Raw genomic sequence first — 26,690 nt, forward strand, 5'->3', positions numbered from 1 at the left:
GCGATTCGAGATCATTACACGTCGGAAAGCGATTCAGAACGAAATGACAGTGAACGTTGTTAATTTGTATCGATTCGCACTAAAGTGTATGGGTGATCACAAATTTTCATGTTTATGAACGTTCGGAAACGACATCACTCGATTGTAGGTTATAATCTCGAATCGCACGTCGGAAAGCTGTTCTGTTCGAAATGTCAGTGAATGTTGATAAAATGTATCGATTCACACAAAAGTGTATCGGTGATCTCCAATTTTCACGTTTATGAACGTTCGGAAACGACATCACTCGATTGTAATGTATTATCTCGATTCGCACATCGGAAAGCTATTCAGAACGAAATGTCAGTGAACCTTGTTAATTTGTATCGATTCGCACAAAAGTGTATCGGTGATCTCAAATTTTAATGTTTATGAACGTTCGGAAACGACATCACTCGATTGTAGGTTATAATCTCGAATCGCACGTCGGAAAGCTGTTCTGTTCGAAATGTCAGTGAATGTTGATAAAATGTATCGATTCACACAAAAGTGTATCGGTGATCTCCAATTTTCACGTTTATGAACGTTCGGAAACGACATCACTCGATTGTAATGTATTATCTCGATTCGCACATCGGAAAGCTATTCAGAACGAAATGTCAGTGAACCTTGTTAATTTGTATCGATTCGCACAAAAGTGTATCCGTGATCACAAATTTTAATGTTTATGAACGTTCGGAAACGACATCACTCGATTGTAGGTTATAATCTCGAATCGCACGTCGGAAAGCTGTTCTGTTCGAAATGTCAGTGAATGTTGATAAAATGTATCGATTCACACAAAAGTGTATCGGTGATCTCCAATTTTCACGTTTATGAACGTTCGGAAACGACATCACTCGATTGTAATGTATTATCTCGATTCGCACATCGGAAAGCTATTCAGAACGAAATGTCAGTGAACCTTGTTAATTTGTGTCGATTCGCACAAAAGTGTATCGGTGATCACAAATTTTAATGTTTATGAACGTTCGGAAACGACATCACTCGATTGTAGGTTATAATCTCGAATCGCACGTCGGAAAGCTGTTCTGTTCGAAATGTCAGTGAATGTTGATAAAATGTATCGATTCACACAAAAGTGTATCGGTGATGTCCAATTTTCACGTTTATGAACGTTCGGAAACGGCATCACTCGATTGTAATGTATTATCTCGATTCGCACATCGGAAAGCTATTCAGAACGAAATGTCAGTGAACCTTGTTAAATTGTATCGAATCGCACAAAAGTGTATCGGTGATCACAAATTTTCATGTCTATGAACGTTCGGAAACGACATCACTCGATTGTAGGTTATAATCTCGAATCGCACGTCGGAAAGTGGTTCTGTTCGAAATGTCAGTGAATGTTGATAAAATGTATCGATTCACACAAAAGTGTATCGGTGATCTCCAATTTTCACGTTTATGAACGTTCGGAAACGACATCACTCGATTGTAATGTATTATCTCGATTCGCACATCGGAAAGCTATTCAGAACGAAATGTCAGTGAACCTTGTTAATTTGTGTCGATTCGCACAAATGTGTATCGGTGATCACAAATTTTAATGTTTATGAACGTTCGGAAACGACATCACTCGATTGTAGGTTATAATCTCGAATCGCACGTCGGAAAGCTGTTCTGTTCGAAATGTCAGTGAATGTTGATAAAATGTATCGATTCACACAAAAGTGTATCGGTGATCTCCAATTTTCACGTTTATGAACGTTCGGAAACGGCATCACTCGATTGTAATGTATTATCTCGATTCGCACATCGGAAAGCTATTCAGAACGAAATGTCAGTGAACCTTGTTAATTTGTATCGAATCGCACAAAAGTGTATCGGTGATCACAAATTTTCATGTCTATGAACGTTCGGAAACGACATCACTCGATTGTAGGTTATAATCTCGAATCGCACGTCGGAAAGTGGTTCTGATCGAAATGTCAGTGAATGTTGATAAAATGTATCGATTCACACAAAAGTGTATCGGTGATCTCCAATTTTCACGTTTATGAACGTTCGGAAACGACATCACTCGATTGTAATGTATTATCTCGATTCGCACATCGGAAAGCTATTCAGAACGAAATGTCAGTGAACCTTGTTAATTCGTATCGAATCCCACAAAAGTGTATCGGTGATCACAAATTTTCATGTCTATGAACGTTCGGAAACGACATCACTCGATTGTAGGTTATGATCTCGAATCGCACGTCGGAAAGCTGTTCTGTTCGAAATGTCAGTGAATGTTGATAAAATGTATCGATTCACACAAAAGTGTATCGGTGAACTCCAATTTTCACGTTTATGAACGTTCGGAAACGACATCACTCGATTGTAATGTATTATCTCGATTCGCACATCGGAAAGCGATTCAGAACGAAATGTCAGTGAATCCTGTTAATTTCCATCGATTCGCACAAAAGTGTATTGGTGATCACAAATTTTTATGTTTATGAACGTTCGGAAACGACATCACTCGATTGTAGGTTATGATCTCGAATCGCACGTCGGAAAGCTGTTCTGTTCGAAATGTCAGTGAATGTTGTTAAATTGAATCGATTCACACAAAAGTGTATCGGTGATCTCCAATTTTCACGTTTATGAACGGTCGGAAACGACATCACTCGATTGTAAGTTATGATATCGAATCGCACATCGAAAAGCTGCTCTTTTCGAAATGTCAGTGAATGTGGTTAAACTGTATCGATTCACACAAAAGTGTATCGGTGATCTCCAATTTTCACGTTTATGAACGTTCGGAAACGACATCACTCGATTGTAATGTATTATCTCGATTCGCACATCGGAAAGCTATTCAGAACGAAATGTCAGTGAACCTTGTTAATTTGTGTCGATTCGCACAAAAGTGTATCGGTGATCACAAATTTTAATGTTTATGAACGTTCGGAAACGACATCACTCGATTGTAGGTTATAATCTCGAATCGCACGTCGGAAAGCTGTTCTGTTCGAAATGTCAGTGAATGTTGATAAAATGTATCGATTCACACAAAAGTGTATCGGTGATCTCCAATTTTCACGTTTATGAACGTTCGGAAACGGCATCACTCGATTGTAATGTATTATCTCGATTCGCACATCGGAAAGCTATTCAGAACGAAATGTCAGTGAACCTTGTTAATTTGTATCGAATCGCACAAAAGTGTATCGGTGATCACAAATTTTCATGTCTATGAACGTTCGGAAACGACATCACTCGATTGTAGGTTATGATCTCGAATCGCACGTCGGAAAGCTGTTCTGTTCGAAATGTCAGTGAATGTTGATAAATTGTATCGATTCACACAAAAGTGTATGGGTGATCACAAATTTTCATGTTTATGAACGTTCGGAAACGACATCACTCGATTGTAATGTATTATCTCGATTCGCACATCGGAAAGCTATTCAGAACGAAATGTCCGTGAACCTTGTTAATTTCCATCGATTCGCACAAAAGTGTATTGGTGATCACAAATTTTCATGTTTATGAACGTTCGGAAACGACATCACTCGATTGTAGGTTATAATCTCGAATCGCACGTCGGAAAGCTGTTCTGTTCGAAATGTCAGTGAATGTTGATAAAATGTATCGATTCACACAAAAGTGTATCGGTGATCTCCAATTTTCACGTTTATGAACGTTCGGAAACGACATCCCTCGATTGTAATGTATTATCTCGATTCGCACATCGGAAAGCTATTCAGAACGAAATGTCAGTGAACCTTGTTAATTTGTATCGATTCGCACAAAAGTGTATCGGTGATCACAAATTTTAATGTTTATGAACGTTCGGAAACGACATCACTCGATTGTAGGTTATAATCTCGAATCGCACGTCGGAAAGCTGTTCTGTTCGAAATGTCAGTGAATGTTGTTAAACTGTATCGATTCACACAAAAGTGTATCGGTGATCTCCAATTTTCACGTTTATGAACGTTCGGAAACGACATCACTCGATTGTAATGTATTATCTCGATTCGCACATCGGAAAGCTATTCAGAACGAAATGTCAGTGAACCTTGTTAATTTGTGTCGATTCGCACAAAAGTGTATCGGTGATCACAAATTTTAATGTTTATGAACGTTCGGAAACGACATCACTCGATTGTAGGTTATAATCTCGAATCGCACGTCGGAAAGCTGTTCTGTTCGAAATGTCAGTGAATGTTGATAAAATGTATCGATTCACACAAAAGTGTATCGGTGATCTCCAATTTTCACGTTTATGAACGTTCGGAAACGACATCACTCGATTGTAATGTATTATCTCGATTCGCACATCGGAAAGCTATTCAGAACGAAATGTCAGTGAACCTTGTTAATTTGTGTCGATTCGCACAAAAGTGTATCGGTGATCACAAATTTTAATGTTTATGAACGTTCGGAAACGACATCACTCGATTGTAGGTTATAATCTCGAATCGCACGTCGGAAAGCTGTTCTGTTCGAAATGTCAGTGAATGTTGATAAATGGTATCGATTCACACAAAAGTGTATCGGTGATCTCCAATTTTCACGTTTATGAACGTTCGGAAACGGCATCACTCGATTGTAATGTATTATCTCGATTCGCACATCGGAAAGCTATTCACAACGAAATGTCAGTGAACCTTGTTAAATTGTATCGAATCGCACAAAAGTGTATCGGTGATCACAAATTTTCATGTCTATGAACGTTCGGAAACGACATCACTCGATTGTAGGTTATAATCTCGAATCGCACGTCGGAAAGTGGTTCTGTTCGAAATGTCAGTGAATGTTGATAAAATGTATCGATTCACACAAAAGTGTATCGGTGAACTCCAATTTTCACGTTTATGAACGTTCGGAAACGACATCACTCGATTGTAATGTATTATCTCGATTCGCACATCGGAAAGCTATTCAGAACGAAATGTCAGTGAACCTTGTTAATTTGTGTCGATTCGCACAAATGTGTATCGGTGATCACAAATTTTAATGTTTATGAACGTTCGGAAACGACATCACTCGATTGTAGGTTATAATCTCGAATCGCACGTCGGAAAGCTGTTCTGTTCGAAATGTCAGTGAATGTTGATAAAATGTATCGATTCACACAAAAGTGTATCGGTGATCTCCAATTTTCACGTTTATGAACGTTCGGAAACGGCATCACTCGATTGTAATGTATTATCTCGATTCGCACATCGGAAAGCTATTCAGAACGAAATGTCAGTGAACCTTGTTAATTTGTATCGAATCGCACAAAAGTGTATCGGTGATCACAAATTTTCATGTCTATGAACGTTCGGAAACGACATCACTCGATTGTAGGTTATAATCTCGAATCGCACGTCGGAAAGTGGTTCTGTTCGAAATGTCAGTGAATGTTGATAAAATGTATCGATTCACACAAAAGTGTATCGGTGATCTCCAATTTTCACGTTTATGAACGTTCGGAAACGACATCACTCGATTGTAATGTATTATCTCGATTCGCACATCGGAAAGCTATTCAGAACGAAATGTCAGTGAACCTTGTTAATTCGTATCGAATCCCACAAAAGTGTATCGGTGATCACAAATTTTCATGTCTATGGACGTTCGGAAACGACATCACTCGATTGTAGGTTATGATCTCGAATCGCACGTCGGAAAGCTGTTCTGTTCGAAATGTCAGTGAATGTTGATAAATTGTATCGATTCACACAAAAGTGTATGGGTGATCACAAATTTTCATGTTTATGAACGTTCGGAAACGACATCACTCGATTGTAATGTATTATCTCGATTCGCACATCGGAAAGCTATTCAGAACGAAATGTCCGTGAACCTTGTTAATTTCCATCGATTCGCACAAAAGTGTATTGGTGATCACAAATTTTCATGTTTATGAACGTTCGGAAACGACATCACTCGATTGTAGGTTATGATCTCGAATCGCACGTCGGAAAGCTGTTCTGTTCGAAATGTCAGTGAATGTTGTTTAATTGAATCGATTCACACAAAAGTGTATCGGTGATCACCAATTTTCATGTTCATGAACGTTCGGAAACGACATCACTCGATTGTAAGTTATGATCTCGATCAGCACATCGGAAAGCGATTGAGAACGAAATGTCAGTGAATCTTGTTAATTTCTATCGATTCACACAAAAGTCAATCCGTGTTCACCAATTTTCATGTTTATGCACGTTCGGAAACGACATAACTCGATTGTAAGTTATGATCTCAAATCGCACGTCAGAAAGCGATTCTGTTCGAAATGTCATAGAATCTTGTTAATTTGTGATGACTTGAACAAAAAGTTTATCGTGATCACCGTTTTTCATGTATACGAACTTTCGGAGACGACATCACTCGATTGTAAGTTATGATCTCGAATCGCACGTCGGAAACCGATTCTGTTCGAATTGTCAGTGAATCTTGATAATTTGTAGCGATTCTCACAAAAGTTTATTTGTGATCACCAATTTTCATATTTGTGAACGTTCAGAAACGACATCGTTCGATTGTCAGTTCCGGTCTCGAATCGCATCTCGGATTGCGATTCTGATAGAAATGTCGGAAAAAATTGTTGATTTGTAACGATTAACAGAAAAGATTATCGCTGATTACCTATTTTCATGTTTATGAAAGATTGGAAACGGTCACCGATAAACGTCACATATCAACAATTTTACAGACATTTAGTATTGCAATCCGAAGGGCTATTTGAGATCTGAACTGGCAATCGAGCGATGAAAACGTTTCCGAACGTTCATAAACATGAAGTTGGTGATCACCAACAAAATTTTTGTTCAATTCATGACAAATTAACAATATTCAATGACATTTCGATTCGAGATCATAAATTACAATCGAGTGATGTCGTTTACGAACGTTCATAAACGTGCAAATTGGTGATCACCGATACACTTTTGTGTGAATCTATACAATTTAACAACATTCACTGACATTTCGAACAGAACAGCTTTCCGACGTGCGATCCGAGATCATAACTTACAATCGAGTGATGTCATTTCCGAACGTTCATAAACGTGAAAATTGGTCATCACCGATACACTTTTGTGTGAATCGACACAATTTAACAACATTCACTGACATTTCGAACAGAACAGCTTTCCGACGTGCGATTCGAGATCATACCTTACAATCGAGTGATGTCGTTTCCGAACGTTCATGAACATGCAAATTGGTGATCACCTATACACTTTTGTGTCAATCGACACAAATTAACCAGATTCACTGACATTTCGTTCTGAATCGCTTTCCGATGTGCGAATCGCGATCACAGCTTACAATCGAGTGTTGGCGTTTCCGAACGTTCATAAACATGAAGAACGGTGATCACCGATAGATTTTTGTGAGAATCGCAACAAATCAAGAAGATTCACTGACATTTCGAACAAAATCAGATTCCTACGTGCGATTCGAGATCACACCTTACAATCGAGTGGTGTCGTTTCCGAACGTTCATAAACGTGAAAATTGGTGATCACCGATACACTTTTGTGTGAATCGATACAATTTAACAACATCTACTGACATTTCGAACAGAACAGCCTTCCGACGAGCGATTCGAGATCATACCTTACAATCGAGTGATGTCGTTTCCGAACGTTCATGAACATGAAAATTGGTGATCACCGATACACTTTTGTGTGAATCGATACAATTTAACAACATTCACTGACATTTCGAACAGAACAGCTTTCCGACGTGCGATTCGAGATCATACCTTACAATCGAGTGATGTCGTTTCCGAACGTTCATGAACATGAAAATTGGTCATCACCGATACACTTTTGTGTGAATCGACACAAATTAACCAGATTCACTGACATTTCGTTCTGAATCGCTTTCCGATGTGCGAATCGCGATCACAGCTTACAATCGAGTGTTTTTGTTTCCGAACGTTCATAAACATGAAGAACGGTGATCGCCGATAGATTTTTGTGAGAATCGCAACAAATCAAGAAGATTCACTGACATTTCGAACAAAATCAGATTCCCACGTGCGATTCGAGATCATACCTTACAATCGAATGATGTCGTTTCCGAACGTTCATGAACATGAAAATTGGTGATCACCGGTACACTTTTGTGTGAATCGATACAATTTAACTAAATTCACTGAAATTTCGAACAGAACAGCTTTCCGACGTGCGATTCGAGATCATTACACGTCGGAAAGCGATTCAGAACGAAATGACAGTGAACGTTGTTTATTTGTATCGATTCGCACTAAAGTGTATCGGTGATCACAAATTTTCATGTTTATGAACGTTCGGAAACGACATCACTCGATTGTAGGTTATAATCTCGAATCGCACGTCGGAAAGCTGTTCTGTTCGAAATGTCAGTGAATGTTGATAAAATGTATCGATTCTAACAAAAGTGTATCGGCGATCTCCAATTTTCACGTTTATGATGGTTCGGAAACGATATCACTCGATTGTAAGTTATGATCTCGATCACCACATCGGAAAGCGATTGAGAACGAAATGTCAGTGAATCTTGTTAATTTCTATCGATTCACACAAAAGTGAATCCGTGTTCACCAATTTTCATGTTTATGCACGTTCGGAAACGACATCACTCGATTGTAGGTTATAATCTCGAATCGCACGTCGGAAAGCTGTTCTGTTCGAAATGTCAGTGAATGTTGATAAAATGTATCGATTCACACAAAAGTGTATCGGTGATCTCCAATTTTCACGTTTATGAACGTTCGGAAACGACATCACTCGATTGTAATGTATTATCTCGATTCGCACATCGGAAAGCTATTCAGAACGAAATGTCAGTGAACCTTGTTAATTTGTGTCGATTCGCACAAAAGTGTATCGGTGATCACAAATTTTAATGTTTATGAACGTTCGGAAACGACATCACTCGATTGTAGGTTATAATCTCGAATCGCACGTCGGAAAGCTGTTCTGTTCGAAATGTCAGTGAATGTTGATAAAATGTATCGATTCACACAAAAGTGTATCGGTGATCTCCAATTTTCACGTTTATGAACGTTCGGAAACGGCATCACTCGATTGTAATGTATTATCTCGATTCGCACATCGGAAAGCTATTCAGAACGAAATGTCAGTGAACCTTGTTAATTCGTATCGAATCGCACAAAAGTGTATCGGTGATCACAAATTTTCATGTCTATGAACGTTCGGAAACGACATCACTCGATTGTTGGTTATGATCTCGAATCGCACGTCGGAAAGCTGTTCTGTTCGAAATGTCAGTGAATGTTGATAAAATGTATCGATTCACACAAAAGTGTATCGGTGAACTCCAATTTTCACGTTTATGAACGTTCGGAAACGACATCACTCGATTGTAATGTATTATCTCGATTCGCACATCGGAAAGCGATTCAGAACGAAATGTCCGTGAACCTTGTTAATTTCCATCGATTCGCACAAAAGTGTATTGGTGATCACAAATTTTAATGTTTATGAACGTTCGGAAACGACATCACTCGATTGTAGGTTATAATCTCGAATCGCACGTCGGAAAGCTGTTCTGTTCGAAATGTCAGTGAATGTTGTTAAACTGTATCGATTCACACAAAAGTGTATCGGTGATCTCCAATTTTCAGGTTTATGAACGTTCGGAAACGACATCACTCGATTGTAATGTATTATCTCGATTCGCACATCGGAAAGCTATTCAGAACGAAATGTCAGTGAACCTTGTTAATTTGTGTCGATTCGCACAAAAGTGTATCGGTGATCACAAATTTTAATGTTTATGAACGTTCGGAAACGACATCACTCGATTGTAGGTTATAATCTCGAATCGCACGTCGGAAAGCTGTTCTGTTCGAAATGTCAGTGAATGTTGATAAATGGTATCGATTCACACAAAAGTGTATCGGTGATCTCCAATTTTCACGTTTATGAACGTTCGGAAACGGCATCACTCGATTGTAATGTATTATCTCGATTCGCACATCGGAAAGCTATTCAGAACGAAATGTCAGTGAACCTTGTTAAATTGTATCGAATCGCACAAAAGTGTATCGGTGATCACAAATTTTCATGTCTATGAACGTTCGGAAACGACATCACTCGATTGTAGGTTATAATCTCGAATCGCACGTCGGAAAGTGGTTCTGTTCGAAATGTCAGTGAATGTTGATAAAATGTATCGATTCACACAAAAGTGTATCGGTGAACTCCAATTTTCACGTTTATGAACGTTCGGAAACGACATCACTCGATTGTAATGTATTATCTCGATTCGCACATCGGAAAGCTATTCAGAACGAAATGTCAGTGAACCTTGTTAATTTGTGTCGATTCGCACAAATGTGTATCGGTGATCACAAATTTTAATGTTTATGAACGTTCGGAAACGACATCACTCGATTGTAGGTTATAATCTCGAATCGCACGTCGGAAAGCTGTTCTGTTCGAAATGTCAGTGAATGTTGATAAAATGTATCGATTCACACAAAAGTGTATCGGTGATCTCCAATTTTCACGTTTATGAACGTTCGGAAACGGCATCACTCGATTGTAATGTATTATCTCGATTCGCACATCGGAAAGCTTTTCAGAACGAAATGTCAGTGAACCTTGTTAATTTGTATCGAATCGCACAAAAGTGTATCGGTGATCACAAATTTTCATGTCTATGAACGTTCGGAAACGACATCACTCGATTGTAGGTTATAATCTCGAATCGCACGTCGGAAAGTGGTTCTGTTCGAAATGTCAGTGAATGTTGATAAAATGTATCGATTCACACAAAAGTGTATCGGTGATCTCCAATTTTCACGTTTATGAACGTTCGGAAACGACATCACTCGATTGTAATGTATTATCTCGATTCGCACATCGGAAAGCTATTCAGAACGAAATGTCAGTGAACCTTGTTAATTCGTATCGAATCCCACAAAAGTGTATCGGTGATCACAAATTTTCATGTCTATGGACGTTCGGAAACGACATCACTCGATTGTAGGTTATGATCTCGAATCGCACGTCGGAAAGCTGTTCTGTTCGAAATGTCAGTGAATGTTGATAAATTGTATCGATTCACACAAAAGTGTATGGGTGATCACAAATTTTCATGTTTATGAACGTTCGGAAACGACATCACTCGATTGTAATGTATTATCTCGATTCGCACATCGGAAAGCTATTCAGAACGAAATGTCCGTGAACCTTGTTAATTTCCATCGATTCGCACAAAAGTGTATTGGTGATCACAAATTTTCATGTTTATGAACGTTCGGAAACGACATCACTCGATTGTAGGTTATGATCTCGAATCGCACGTCGGAAAGCTGTTCTGTTCGAAATGTCAGTGAATGTTGTTTAATTGAATCGATTCACACAAAAGTGTATCGGTGATCACCAATTTTCATGTTCATGAACGTTCGGAAACGACATCACTCGATTGTAAGTTATGATCTCGATCAGCACATCGGAAAGCGATTGAGAACGAAATGTCAGTGAATCTTGTTAATTTCTATCGATTCACACAAAAGTCAATCCGTGTTCACCAATTTTCATGTTTATGCACGTTCGGAAACGACATAACTCGATTGTAAGTTATGATCTCAAATCGCACGTCAGAAAGCGATTCTGTTCGAAATGTCATAGAATCTTGTTAATTTGTGATGACTTGAACAAAAAGTTTATCGTGATCACCGTTTTTCATGTATACGAACTTTCGGAGACGACATCACTCGATTGTAAGTTATGATCTCGAATCGCACGTCGGAAACCGATTCTGTTCGAATTGTCAGTGAATCTTGATAATTTGTAGCGATTCTCACAAAAGTTTATTTGTGATCACCAATTTTCATATTTGTGAACGTTCAGAAACGACATCGTTCGATTGTCAGTTCCGGTCTCGAATCGCATCTCGGATTGCGATTCTGATAGAAATGTCGGAAAAAATTGTTGATTTGTAACGATTAACAGAAAAGATTATCGCTGATTACCTATTTTCATGTTTATGAAAGATTGGAAACGGTCACCGATAAACGTCACATATCAACAATTTTACAGACATTTAGTATTGCAATCCGAAGGGCTATTTGAGATCTGAACTGGCAATCGAGCGATGAAAACGTTTCCGAACGTTCATAAACATGAAGTTGGTGATCACCAACAAAATTTTTGTTCAATTCATGACAAATTAACAATATTCAATGACATTTCGATTCGAGATCATAAATTACAATCGAGTGATGTCGTTTACGAACGTTCATAAACGTGCAAATTGGTGATCACCGATACACTTTTGTGTGAATCTATACAATTTAACAACATTCACTGACATTTCGAACAGAACAGCTTTCCGACGTGCGATCCGAGATCATAACTTACAATCGAGTGATGTCATTTCCGAACGTTCATAAACGTGAAAATTGGTCATCACCGATACACTTTTGTGTGAATCGACACAATTTAACAACATTCACTGACATTTCGAACAGAACAGCTTTCCGACGTGCGATTCGAGATCATACCTTACAATCGAGTGATGTCGTTTCCGAACGTTCATGAACATGCAAATTGGTGATCACCTATACACTTTTGTGTCAATCGACACAAATTAACCAGATTCACTGACATTTCGTTCTGAATCGCTTTCCGATGTGCGAATCGCGATCACAGCTTACAATCGAGTGTTGGCGTTTCCGAACGTTCATAAACATGAAGAACGGTGATCACCGATAGATTTTTGTGAGAATCGCAACAAATCAAGAAGATTCACTGACATTTCGAACAAAATCAGATTCCTACGTGCGATTCGAGATCACACATTACAATCGAGTGGTGTCGTTTCCGAACGTTCATAAACGTGAAAATTGGTGATCACCGATACACTTTTGTGTGAATCGATACAATTTAACAACATCTACTGACATTTCGAACAGAACATCCTTCCGACGAGCGATTCGAGATCATACCTTACAATCGAGTGATGTCGTTTCCGAACGTTCATGAACATGAAAATTGGTGATCACCGATACACTTTTGTGTGAATCGATACAATTTAACAACATTCACTGACATTTCGAACAGAACAGCTTTCCGACGTGCGATTCGAGATCATACCTTACAATCGAGTGATGTCGTTTCCGAACGTTCATGAACATGAAAATTGGTCATCACCGATACACTTTTGTGTGAATCGACACAAATTAACCAGATTCACTGACATTTCTTTCTGAATCGCTTTCCGATGTGCGAATCGCGATCACAGCTTACAATCGAGTGTTTTTGTTTCCGAACGTTCATAAACATGAAGAACGGTGATCGCCGATAGATTTTTGTGAGAATCGCAACAAATCAAGAAGATTCACTGACATTTCGAACAAAATCAGATTCCCACGTGCGATTCGAGATCATACCTTACAATCGAATGATGTCGTTTCCGAACGTTCATGAACATGAAAATTGGTGATCACCGGTAGACTTTTGTGTGAATCGATACAATTTAACTAAATTCACTGAAATTTCGAACAGAACAGCTTTCCGACGTGCGATTCGAGATCATTACACGTCGGAAAGCGATTCAGAACGAAATGACAGTGAACGTTGTTAATTTGTATCGATTCGCACTAAAGTGTATCGGTGATCACAAATTTTCATGTTTATGAACGTTCGGAAACGACATCACTCGATTGTAGGTTATAATCTCGAATCGCACGTCGGAAAGCTGTTCTGTTCGAAATGTCAGTGAATGTTGATAAAATGTATCGATTCTAACAAAAGTGTATCGGTGATCTCCAATTTTCACGTTTATGAACGTTCGGAAACGACATCACTCGATTGTAATGTATTATCTCGATTCGCACATCGGAAAGCCATTCAGAACGAAATGTCAGTGAACCTTGTTAATTTGTATCGATTCGCACAAAAGTGTATCGGTGATCACAAATTTTAATGTTTATGAACGTTCGGAAACGACATCACTCGATTGTAGGTTATAATCTCGAATCGCACGTCGGAAAGCTGTTCTGTTCGAAATGTCAGTGAATGTTGATAAAATGTATCGATTCACACAAAAGTGTATCGGTGATCTCCAATTTTCACGGTTATGAACGTTCGGAAACGACATCACTCGATTGTAATGTATTATCTCGATTCGCACATCGGAAAGCTATTCAGAACGAAATGTCAGTGAACCTTGTTAATTTGTGTCGATTCGCACAAAAGTGTATCGGTGATCACAAATTTTAATGTTTATGAACGTTCGGAAACGACATCACTCGATTGTAGGTTATAATCTCGAATCGCACGTCGGAAAGCTGTTCTGTTCGAAATGTCAGTGAATGTTGATAAAATGTATCGATTCACACAAAAGTGTATCGGTGATCTCCAATTTTCACGTTTATGAACGTTCGGAAACGGCATCACTCGATTGTATTGTATTATCTCGATTCGCACATCGGAAAGCTATTCAGAACGAAATGTCAGTGAACCTTGTTAATTCGTATCGAATCGCACAAAAGTGTATCGGTGATCACAAATTTTCATGTCTATGAACGTTCGGAAACGACATCACTCGATTGTAGGTTATAATCTCGAATCGCACGTCGGAAAGTGGTTCTGTTCGAAATGTCAGTGAATGTTGATAAAATGTATCGATTCACACAAAAGTGTATCGGTGATCTCCAATTTTCACGTTTATGAACGTTCGGAAACGACATCACTCGATTGTAATGTATTATCTCGATTCGCACATCGGAAAGCTATTCAGAACGAAATGTCAGTGAACCTTGTTAATTTGTGTCGATTCGCACAAATGTGTATCGGTGATCACAAATTTTAATGTTTATGAACGTTTGGAAACGACATCACTCGATTGTAGGTTATAATCTCGAATCGCACGTCGGAAAGCTGTTCTGTTCGAAATGTCAGTGAATGTTGATAAAATGTATCGATTCACACAAAAGTGTATCGGTGATCTCCAATTTTCACGTTTATGAACGTTCGGAAACGGCATCACTCGATTGTAATGTATTATCTCGATTCGCACATCGGAAAGCTATTCAGAACGAAATGTCAGTGAACCTTGTTAATTTGTATCGAATCGCACAAAAGTGTATCGGTGATCACAAATTTTCATGTCTATGAACGTTCGGAAACGACATCACTCGATTGTAGGTTATAATCTCGAATCGCACGTCGGAAAGTGGTTCTGTTCGAAATGTCAGTGAATGTTGATAAAATGTATCGATTCACACAAAAGTGTATCGGTGATCTCCAATTTTCACGTTTATGAACGTTCGGAAACGACATCACTCGATTGTAATGTATTATCTCGATTCGCACATCGGAAAGCTATTCAGAACGAAATGTCAGTGAACCTTGTTAATTTGTGTCGATTCGCACAAAAGTGTATCGGTGATCACAAATTTTAATGTTTATGAACGTTCGGAAACGACATCACTCGATTGTAGGTTATAATCTCGAATCGCACGTCGGAAAGTGGTTCTGTTCGAAATGTCAGTGAATGTTGATAAAATGTATCGATTCACACAAAAGTGTATCGGTGATCTCCAATTTTCACGTTTATGAACGTTCGGAAACGACATCACTCGATTGTAATGTATTATCTCGATTCGCACATCGGAAAGCTATTCAGAACGAAATGTCAGTGAACCTTGTTAATTTGTGTCGATTCGCACAAAAGTGTATCGGTGATCACAAATTTTAATGTTTATGAACGTTCGGAAACGACATCACTCGATTGTAGGTTATAATCTCGAATCGCACGTCGGAAAGCTGTTCTGTTCGAAATGTCAGTGAATGTTGATAAAATGTATCGATTCACACAAAAGTGTATCGGTGATCTCCAATTTTCACGTTTATGAACGTTCGGAAACGGCATCACTCGATTGTAATGTATTATCTCGATTCGCACATCGGAAAGCTATTCAGAACGAAATGTCAGTGAACCTTGTTAATTTGTATCGAATCGCACAAAAGTGTATCGGTGATCACAAATTTTAATGTTTATGAACGTTCGGAAACGACATCACTCGATTGTAGGTTATAATCTCGAATCGCACGTCGGAAAGCTGTTCTGTTCGAAATGTCAGTGAATGTTGATAAAATGTATCGATTCACACAAAAGTGTATCGGTGATCTCCAATTTTCACGTTTATGAACGTTCGGAAACGACATCACTCGATTGTAATGTATTATCTCGATTCGCACATCGGAAAGCTATTCAGAACGAAATGTCAGTGAACCTTGTTAATTTGTATCGATTCGCACAAAAGTGTATCGGTGATCACAAATTTTAATGTTTATGAACGTTCGGAAACGACATCACTCGATTGTAGGTTATAATCTCGAATCGCACGTCGGAAAGCTGTTCTGTTCGAAATGTCAGTGAATGTTGTTAAACTGTATCGATTCACACAAAAGTGTATCGGTGATCTCCAATTTTCACGTTTATGAACGTTCGGAAACGACATCACTCGATTGTAATGTATTATCTCGATTCGCACATCGGAAAGCTATTCAGAACGAAATGTCAGTGAACCTTGTTAATTTGTGTCGATTCGCACAAAAGTGTATCGGTGATCACAAATTTTAATGTTTATGAACGTTCGGAAACGACATCACTCGATTGTAGGTTATAATCTCGAATCGCACGTCGGAAAGCTGTTCTGTTCGAAATGTCAGTGAATGTTGATAAAATGTATCGATTCACACAAAAGTGTATCGGTGATCTCCAATTTTCACGTTTATGAACGTTCGGAAACGGCATCACTCGATTGTAATGTATTATCTCGATTCGCACATCGGAAAGCTATTCAGAACGAAATGTCAGTGAACCTTGTTAAATTGTATCGAATCGCACAAAAGTGTATCGGTGATCACAAATTTTCATGTCTATGAACGTTCGGAAACGACATCACTCGATTGTAGGTTATAATCTCGAATCGCACGTCGGAAAGTGGTTCTGTTCGAAATGTCAGTGAATGTTGATAAAATGTATCGATTCACACAAAAGTGTATCGGTGATCTCCAATTTTCACGTTTATGAACGTTCGGAAACGACATCACTCGATTGTAATGTATTATCTCGATTCGCACATCGGAAAGCTATTCAGAACGAAATGTCAGTGAACCTTGTTAATTTGTGTCGATTCGCACAAAAGTGTATCGGTGATCACAAATTTTAATGTTTATGAACGTTCGGAAACGACATCACTCGATTGTAGGTTATAATCTCGAATCGCACGTCGGAAAGCTGTTCTGTTCGAAATGTCAGTGAATGTTGATAAAATGTATCGATTCACACAAAAGTGTATCGGTGATCTCCAATTTTCACGTTTATGAACGTTCGGAAACGGCATCACTCGATTGTAATGTATTATCTCGATTCGCACATCGGAAAGCTATTCAGAACGAAATGTCAGTGAACCTTGTTAGCTTGTATCGAATCGCACAAAAGTGTATCGGTGATCACAAATTTTCATGTCTATGAATGTTCGGAAACGACATCACTCGATTGTAGGTTATCATCTCGAATCGCACGTCGGAAAGCTGTTCTGTTCGAAATGTCAGTGAATGTTGATAAATTGTATCGATTCACACAAAAGTGTATGGGTGATCACAAATTTTCATGTTTATGAACGTTCGGAAACGACATCACTCGATTGTAATGTATTATCTCGATTCGCACATCGGAAAGCTATTCAGAACGAAATGTCCGTGAACCTTGTTAATTTCCATCGATTCGCACAAAAGTGTATTGGTGATCACAAATTTTCATGTTTATGAACGTTCGGAAACGACATCACTCGATTGTAGGTTATGATCTCGAATCGCACGTCGGAAAGCTGTTCTGTTCGAAATGTCAGTGAATGTTGTTTAATTGAATCGATTCACACAAAAGTGTATCGGTGATCACCAATTTTCATGTTCATGAACGTTCGGAAACGACATCACTCGATTGTAAGTTATGATCTCGATCAGCACATCGGAAAGCGATTGAGAACGAAATGTCAGTGAATCTTGTTAATTTCTATCGATTTACACAAAAGTCAATCCGTGTTCACCAATTTTCATGTTTATGCACGTTCGGAAACGACATAACTCGATTGTAAGTTATGATCTCAAATCGCACGTCAGAAAGCGATTCTGTTCGAAATGTCATAGAATCTTGTTAATTTGTGATGACTTGAACAAAAAGTTTATCGTGATCACCGTTTTTCATGTATACGAACTTTCGGAGACGACATCACTCGATTGTAAGTTATGATCTCGAATCGCACGTCGGAAACCGATTCTGTTCGAATTGTCAGTGAATCTTTATAATTTGTAGCGATTCTCACAAAAGTTTATTTGTGATCACCAATTTTCATATTTGTGAACGTTCAGAAACGACATCGTTCGATTGTCAGTTCCGGTCTCGAATCGCATCTCGGATTGCGATTCTGATAGAAATGTCGGAAAAAATTGTTGATTTGTAACGATTAACAGAAAAGATTATCGCTGATTACCTATTTTCATGTTTATGAAAGATTGGAAACGGTCACCGATAAACGTCACATATCAACAATTTTACAGACATTTAGTATTGCAATCCGAAGGGCTATTTGAGATCTGAACTGGCAATCGGGCGATGAAAACGTTTCCGAACGTTCATAAACATGAAGTTGGTGATCACCAACAAAATTTTTGTTCAATTCATGACAAATTAACAATATTCAATGACATTTCGATTCGAGATCATAAATTACAATCGAGTGATGTCGTTTACGAACGTTCATAAACGTGCAAATTGGTGATCACCGATACACTTTTGTGTGAATCTATACAATTTAACAACATTCACTGACATTTCGAACAGAACAGCTTTCCGACGTGCGATCCGAGATCATAACTTACAATCGAGTGATGTCATTTCCGAACGTTCATAAACGTGAAAATTGGTGATCACCGATACACTTTTGTGTGAATCGACACAATTTAACAACATTCACTGACATTTCGAACAGAACAGCTTTCCGACGTGCGATTCGAGATCATACCTTACAATCGAGTGATGTCGTTTCCGAACGTTCATGAACATGAAAATTGGTGATCACCTATACACTTTTGTGTGAATCGACACAAATTAACCAGATTCACTGACATTTCGTTCTGAATCGCTTTCCGATGTGCGAATCGCGATCACAGCTTACAATCGAGTGTTGTCGTTTCCGAACGTTCATAAACATTGTAACCTTCCTTTTGCGCTTTAAAATTTTCGCGCTGTTCACGGTGCATCGATCCGGGGATCGAGCCACCTGGTCTCGAATCTTCGCCCTCCCCACTTATCGTGGTTCTGTGAGAGATCGTCCGAAAAGCGGTGAGCCTCGCTCTCTTGCTCCGGGACCGTCGAACGGGAAGCCTCGTGGCGAAGGAAGGATTGTTGGATCAATTAATTATCTGGATTCACTATCAATTGGGTGCGGCCGCCCCGATTTCCAGAAATATCATCCCGAAGGCATTTTCAATTGTTTTACTACTGCCCGCCAGCATTTCCCCAGTTCCCGGAGTATAGAGCCAACGAGGGATCAAACGAGTACTAGATAAGTTTACGAATCTCATTTCTTTTTTTTCTCCGAATATCATCGTCGTCGCTCGTCGTGTTCACGGTGACCGTCTCAGGCCTTTTATATGAGTGAATGTGTATGTGTGTGTATGAGTGGGAGCGCGTAATGTGTGCGGGAGAAATGTTGTGCTCGAAAAATTATAATTGTTGAACCATTTATATTTGTTACCAATCTCGGAGTTCGGCTCCACAATTTTCAATCCTAATAAATTCTATGTACTCCGGAAACATCAAAATTAACCTGGTTTGAGTGTATCATTTTTGAATAATTAATCTGTGTACCATAGAAAAATTTTGATGTTACAATTTGGCGCCCAACTAAGAGGCGAAAAACCTCAAGAATAAAATAAAATAGAAATATTCAATAATAATAAGTATAATAACTTTACATGCCGAAAGTCGACAAATCTATTTCGCCACGAGCAACGCGAGCGAAATCGAATGTTATAAATAAATCATTATTGCCGTTATTAGAGTCGAGAAAACGAAAAGCCGAATCTCCTCATATTGTACGAAAAAAGAAAACTCCTAACATAAATTCAAATATTAACAGGAACGAGAATTCACCGAGAAATATGGAGAGAATAGACAGTGTGCACCTTGAGCAAGAGTGGGAGAGATTACGGCAAGAGAGAGAGAGAAGCTGGAAGAATGGCAAGCGCGACTCGATGCTCAGACAGCCCGTAATCATCAACAGCCGAATAATCCGCCAGAGATAATAAGTGAAGGCCAAACAAATACCAGAAGTATTGCCGAGGATATTACAGCGATTATAAGTAACGTACAGAATACACATATTGATATAAAAACTCCGAAATTCAGTGATGAAATTGAAAAACATCCCGCAGAATTTATGAAAGAATTAGAAAAATTTTTGCGAACGAAAAACATTAAAGAAAATCGAAAGATGACGATAGTAGAATATTCTCTCGAGGGCAAAGCGGGTTTATGGTATAATTTGAAGGAAAAGTTCCGGGATTTTGAAGATTTCAAAAAACAATTTTTAGACGAATTCTATTCGGTGCCAGTCCGCGTACGATTCAAAAAACGGTGGACAGAACGGAAATGCGATATCAATCGTGAATCGCTCCAAACATATTTTTACAGACAATCGGCGCAAGCACGATATTTTATCCCAAAATTATCTGATTTCGAAGTCAATTTTAACATAGTCCAACAATATCCAGCTTGGGTGAGAGAAACCCTTTCCACGGTAAATTTCACAGATACAGTAACAATAGCCCAAGCTCTCGCGAATCTTGACGCGGTTCGGGGGGAAAGAAACGGTCGTGATGCTAAACAAAATCAAAATAGCGTCCAAGCGAGAAACCATGGACCCGGGATAAATCAATTAGAAATTCGCGAGTCGGAATACAACAATCACGGCAAACAACAAAACAGAAATAGTAATCGTCGCGAAAAACGAAATCAGACAAATAAATACGGATACAATGGAAATTACCTCCGTGAAAATCTTTATCGCGATAGTATGACACAGAATTTCACCCTGCCTGACACGAGGTATCCTCCGCCACCACCAGTACAGTCTTATGCAAGAAATAATAATCATTCGCAGTGGGTTCATAACCAAAGCAATAATGATCATTTAAACTAGATAACGATGCGCTGTATTCCGTTCCGACAGCGTGTCAATCGGGATTCGATTTTGTAAATGATTTACTGGTAGGTGTTGAAGAAGGAGCGGAAGTAAAATCTTCGAGCGCGGGGAAGTCTTTCGTAAAAAGCCCGCACCTGAAGATCAAAATTGATCAATTAGAAATCGTAGCCTTACTCGATACCGGGAGTCAGGTTACGGCCATTTCCGAAAAATTATACAACCAATTGTCAGCGGTTAAAAGAATAGAAGAGTTTCCGGTGTCAAATGTATCGGTGTCAACCGCTATCGCGAAGAAAAGTACGATAGTAAAGCGGCAGATATACGTGCAAATTATTCTGGATAAAAGGGTAATTGGGTGCACGCTTCTCGTTATCCCATTTCTTTCGTCAGACGTGATATTAGGACATGACTGGATGTCCAGAAACGAGGTGATAATTGACTACAAAAATAATAAAATTGAGATTCGTGGGACTGAAGTGTCGCGCACATCAATGTTGTTTGAACGTGATTTGCAGGAAACGTTAATATGTTCTCGTGAGAATGAAAAAATACACGTATATGTTATTCGAATTAATGAATTACCAGTTGATAATGATATAAGTGTTCGTAGCGTTGACATTGACAAGAAAAAAATTATTAAAGTAGCTCAAGAAACAGAAAACAATGATACTCAGGAAAATAACAAAAAAAAATACCAAGTTGATGATAATGTGGAGAAATGTTCGGTCAGTGATTTAAGTTATCAAGGGGAATCAAGTTCATCCACCTTCCATATAACGCGGTTGAAAGACTCGGAGAATGAAAAATTGTGCAATTTACTGTCAAATCATACGAAATTATTCTCGGATAAACCCGGATGCGCGATAGGATACGAACATAAGATCGCGATAACAACAAAAAAACCTAGAGTTAAACATAATTATCCGGTACCGTATCAGGTTAGAGAAGCCACCGCGCAGGCAATAGACAAAATGTTGCAGAATGGAGTGATTGAGAGGGCGGTTAGTAATTTTTGTAATCCCCTGAGAATCGTGAAGAAGGAGGACGGATCTGTTAGAGTCTGCTTGGATGCACGACATTTGAATGAAATAATTGAGGACGACCATGAGTCTCCTCCGTTGATCAACGAAGTGCTCCAAAAATTTCATGGTGCTCGTTGGTTTTCAAAAATCGATTTGACTCATGGATACTGGCAAGTCCCTTTGCATAAAGAGTCACGGCCATACACGGCCTTTTTATTTGATTCGAATATGTTTCAATTCTGTCGCATACCATTCGGCCTTAAAACGGCCGGAAGCGGTTTCATTCGCAGTCTTAGTTTTGCTCTTAAGAGAGATTTTCAGGATAATATTTCAGTCTATATCGATGATATTCTAATAGGGACGCAAACGGTTGATGAGCATTTTTGCGTACTCGAACGACTCTTCGAGCGATTATCGAAGTATAACTTCACTCTCAAGCTATCTAAATGTTATTTCTTTCAAAATACAGTTCCGTTTCTCGGTTTCATAATATCGGAGCAGGGAATTGTTCCTGACCCTCATAAACTTGATACTATTATAAATTTTGCCGAGCCTCGAAACATTCGTCAATTACAACAATTCTTGGGCGTGTGTAATTACTACCGTCAATTCAACGTGAACCAGAGTGTATCGGTTGCACCGCTCAGAGAGTTGCTTCAAAAAAATCAGAATTGGAGGTGGACGGAGGTTCAAAAACGCGCGTTCAGGCAGTTAAAGGAAGACTTCCGCAACTGTATTTGCCTTAAACATATAATTCCGGGTCGCGATTATCGCGTTCAAACGGATGCGAGTAATTATGGGATCAGTGGAATTTTGTACCAGATCAACGACGCGGGAGAGCATAACGTAATTGGTGTAGTTTCTCGATGTTTGACTAAATGTGAGATTAACTACACTACTACGGAAAAAGAGCTTCTCGCTATTGTTTATTCGGTCACAAAATTTCGGGTGTATCTAATAGGAACACATTTCACGATCATAACCGACCATCAGGCCTTGACCTTTTTGCGATCTGCAGCGTTCGCGAATTCTCGGATTAGCCGCTGGGGCCTCTTGTTGCAACAGTATTCGTTTTCGGTGTCCTATTGTCGCGGTGCGGATAATGTGGTGGCTGATTTTTTTAGTAGGAACCCCGCTAAAGATTTTCACGAGGAAACTGTTGATCGAATAGTCATATCTTCGCTTCATCAATATTTTTTGCCCTTTAAATGTGTTGAAGATGTATCGCTCGTAACTATGGCCATGCTAGAGTACGATACGAATCTCGCTCGCGATTTGAAGAATTTGAGCTTTTTACAATCTCAAGATGAAAAAACTAAAAAACTTATTGATGAATGCCAGATGAATGACGAGAACGCTCGCTTTCTCGTTCATGAGCAAATTTTGTTTCATCGTGGAAACCGATTCGGCGGTTGGACCGCAGTCATACCAAAACGATTGCAGCGTTTATTGGTTGAGCAAATTCACGAGAAATTAGGCCATCCAGGGGTGTTTAAAACACTCGAATATCTTAGACAATTTTATTTTTGGAAGAATATGCGCTCACAAGTTAAGAAATATGTGCTCGAATGTGACCTGTGTCAACGAGTCAAATATTTGTCTGTGTCCATGGAAGGGGCATACAACTACGTTGCTTCTGACGGGGTGAACGATTTAATCACCGTAGATTTCTATGGCCCCCTTCCTATGGCTCGCGGAGGAATACAATACGTTTTTGTGATGCTCGATGTTTTTTCTAAATACGTGAGCCTCTATCCCATTAAAAAGGCGAACGTCAATACGTGTTTGAAAAAGATTTTTGAGTCGTTTTGTCCCAAGTTTGGCAAACCGAAACGAATTTTGTCGGATCATGGTACTCAGTTTACATCGGGAGCGTGGAAAGAGAAATTAGAGGCTGCCGGAATTAAAGTGTTGTTTAGTTCCATTCGTCACCCGCAATCTAACCCCACTGAACGTGTTATGCGAGAGCTGGGTCGGCTATTCCGGACTTTATGCGCCGATAAACATACCAAATGGGTAATATTTTTATCGAAGATAGAGGAAATGCTTAATGTCACGGTTCATCAAAGTACGGGATTCGCACCGTGCGAATTGCAGTCTGGCGAATCTGCTCGAGATAAAATACAGAAACTTATAAATTTTCCAAATTCCGTCGGAGTGACCCACGAATATATGTTGACGTTGGCCCGAGAGAATATGCGTAAAAATTTTGAACAACGAAAGAAGCAAGAACGATCTGTCTCGAAAATAGTTTTGGCACTGGGGGATTTAGTTTTATTGCGTGTGCGTCATCTTTCGAATGCTCTCAATCGCGTGACTAAAAAGTTCTTCCATTTATTTGAAGGGCCCTACAAAATTTTGAAATGTGTCGGACCAAATGCTTTTGTCCTTTGCGAGGTACATGACGACACTCGAGAGATTGGTACCTATAATCGCTGGAATTTGAGAAAATATTATGCTAAAACGGATAATTAAAATTGTTGGTGATGATGGGCTTTCTTTGCCGTCAAATCTCAATGTTGAATAGAGATTACATACGATGTGAAAAAAGCGAATGAATAAGCTCTGTAAAAGTAGAGAAATTGTTGGAATGTTAGTTGTAAGGACGACGTATCCTGGGGGTGCCCTGGATAATGAAGTGTAATGACTCCATCTCTTTCCTTTAAAACGAACAGGAAGTTGATTTTGTGAGTTTATATCCCTTCTTTTATGACGTTGTAATGTATTGACGAAGCCTAGGTTGAATAATGATTATAAGAGATGTTGGCATGATGCCTCTGTATGCGTGACGTCTGAGAGACTTGTGTGAATGTGAGTGTAAATACCTAAACTATGAATTAATGTACAGGGCCTCGTACGAATCCGATACCTCTGTCACGCGTCGCTGAATGTCTACGAATCGCTATCGTGTCCGGTTCAGCATCATCGCTCATGGAACTTTCCGAGCTCTACCATTCGAGGAGGTGTCCCCGTCGATTGGTATTTCATCGCTATCCTAAGGACTAAAGAAGGAGAGCAACGGGCCATCTCTACCTCGAGGTTTACAGCTCTCGCTTTTTGGTCTGTCCCATGAGTGGTCAATCCATCCTGCGGGACTCTTCGGTTACCAACGCGGATCTCTTCCGTGAACTATCCACCGTCATTTCTGGCTTTCCTCGATTTTATGCATCTTCCTCGTTTATTAGAGGAGTCACATAAAAGGGGGGGCGTTGTAACCTTCCTTTTGCGCTTTAAAATTTTCGCGCTGTTCACGGTGCATCGATCCGGGGATCGAGCCACCTGGTCTCGAATCTTCGCCCTCCCCACTTATCGTGGTTCTGTGAGAGATCGTCCGAAAAGCGGTGAGCCTCGCTCTCTTGCTCCGGGACCGTCGAACGGGAAGCCTCGTGGCGAAGGAAGGATTGTTGGATCAATTAATTATCTGGATTCACTATCAATTGGGTGCGGCCGCCCCGATTTCCAGAAATATCATCCCGAAGGCATTTTCAATTGTTTTACTACTGCCCGCCAGCATTTCCCCAGTTCCCGGAGTATAAAGCCAACGAGGGATCAAACGAGTACTAGATAAGTTTACGAATCTCATTTCTTTTTTTTCTCCGAATATCATCGTCGTCGCTCGTCGTGTTCACGGTGACCGTCTCAGGCCTTTTATATGAGTGAATGTGTATGTGTGTGTATGAGTGGGAGCGCGTAATGCGTGCGGGAGAAATGTTGTGCTCGAAAAATTATAATTGTTGAACCATTTATATTTGTTACCAATCTCGGAGTTCGGCTCCACAATTTTCAATCCTAATAAATTCTATGTACTCCGGAAACATCAAAATTAACCTGGTTTGAGTGTATCATTTTTGAATAATTAATCTGTGTACCATAGAAAAATTTTGATGTTACAACATGAAGAACGGTGATCACCGATAGATTTTTGTGAGAATCGCAACAAATCAAGAAGATTCACTGACATTTCGAACAAAATCAGATTCCTACGTGCGATTCGAGATCACACCTTACAATCGAGTGGTGTCGTTTCCGAACGTTCATAAACGTGAAAATTGGTGATCACCCATACACTTTTGTGTGAATCGATACAATTTAACAACATTCACTGACATTTCGAACAGAACAGCCTTCCGACGAGCGATTCGAGATCATACCTTACAATCGAGTGATGTCGTTTCCGAACGTTCATGAACATGAAAATTGGTGATCACCGATACACTTTTGTGTGAATCGATACAATTTAACAACATTCACTGACATTTCGACTAGCATCGCTTTCCGACGTGCGATTCGAGATCATTACACGTCGGAAAGCGATTCAGAACGAAATGACAGTGAACGTTGTTAATTTGTATCGATTCGCACAAAAGTGTATCGGTGATCACAAATTTTCATGTTTATGAACGTTCGGAAACGACATCACTCGATTGTAGGTTATGATTTCGAATCGCACGTCGGAA

At 39.3% G+C, this 26,690-nt stretch overlaps 1 protein-coding gene across 1 annotated transcript in view; it reads left to right on the top strand.

Moving 5' to 3' along the window:
- The window catches only part of LOC122416216 (uncharacterized), a 50,688-nt gene extending 25,207 nt beyond the window's left edge, over positions 1 to 25,481 (top strand). Inside the window, exons 2-3 of the mRNA XM_043428969.1 lie at positions 20,203 to 20,369; positions 25,082 to 25,481. Of these exons, the coding sequence (XP_043284904.1) occupies positions 20,203 to 20,369; positions 25,082 to 25,239 (325 nt within the window). The 3' untranslated portion in view covers positions 25,240 to 25,481. The remainder of the gene's footprint in view (positions 1 to 20,202; positions 20,370 to 25,081) is intronic.
- The last annotated feature ends 1,209 nt before the right edge of the window (positions 25,482 to 26,690 follow it).

This window comes from Venturia canescens, chromosome 9 (assembly GCF_019457755.1).
Source record: "Venturia canescens isolate UGA chromosome 9, ASM1945775v1, whole genome shotgun sequence".
Taxonomy (NCBI): domain Eukaryota; kingdom Metazoa; phylum Arthropoda; class Insecta; order Hymenoptera; family Ichneumonidae; genus Venturia; species Venturia canescens.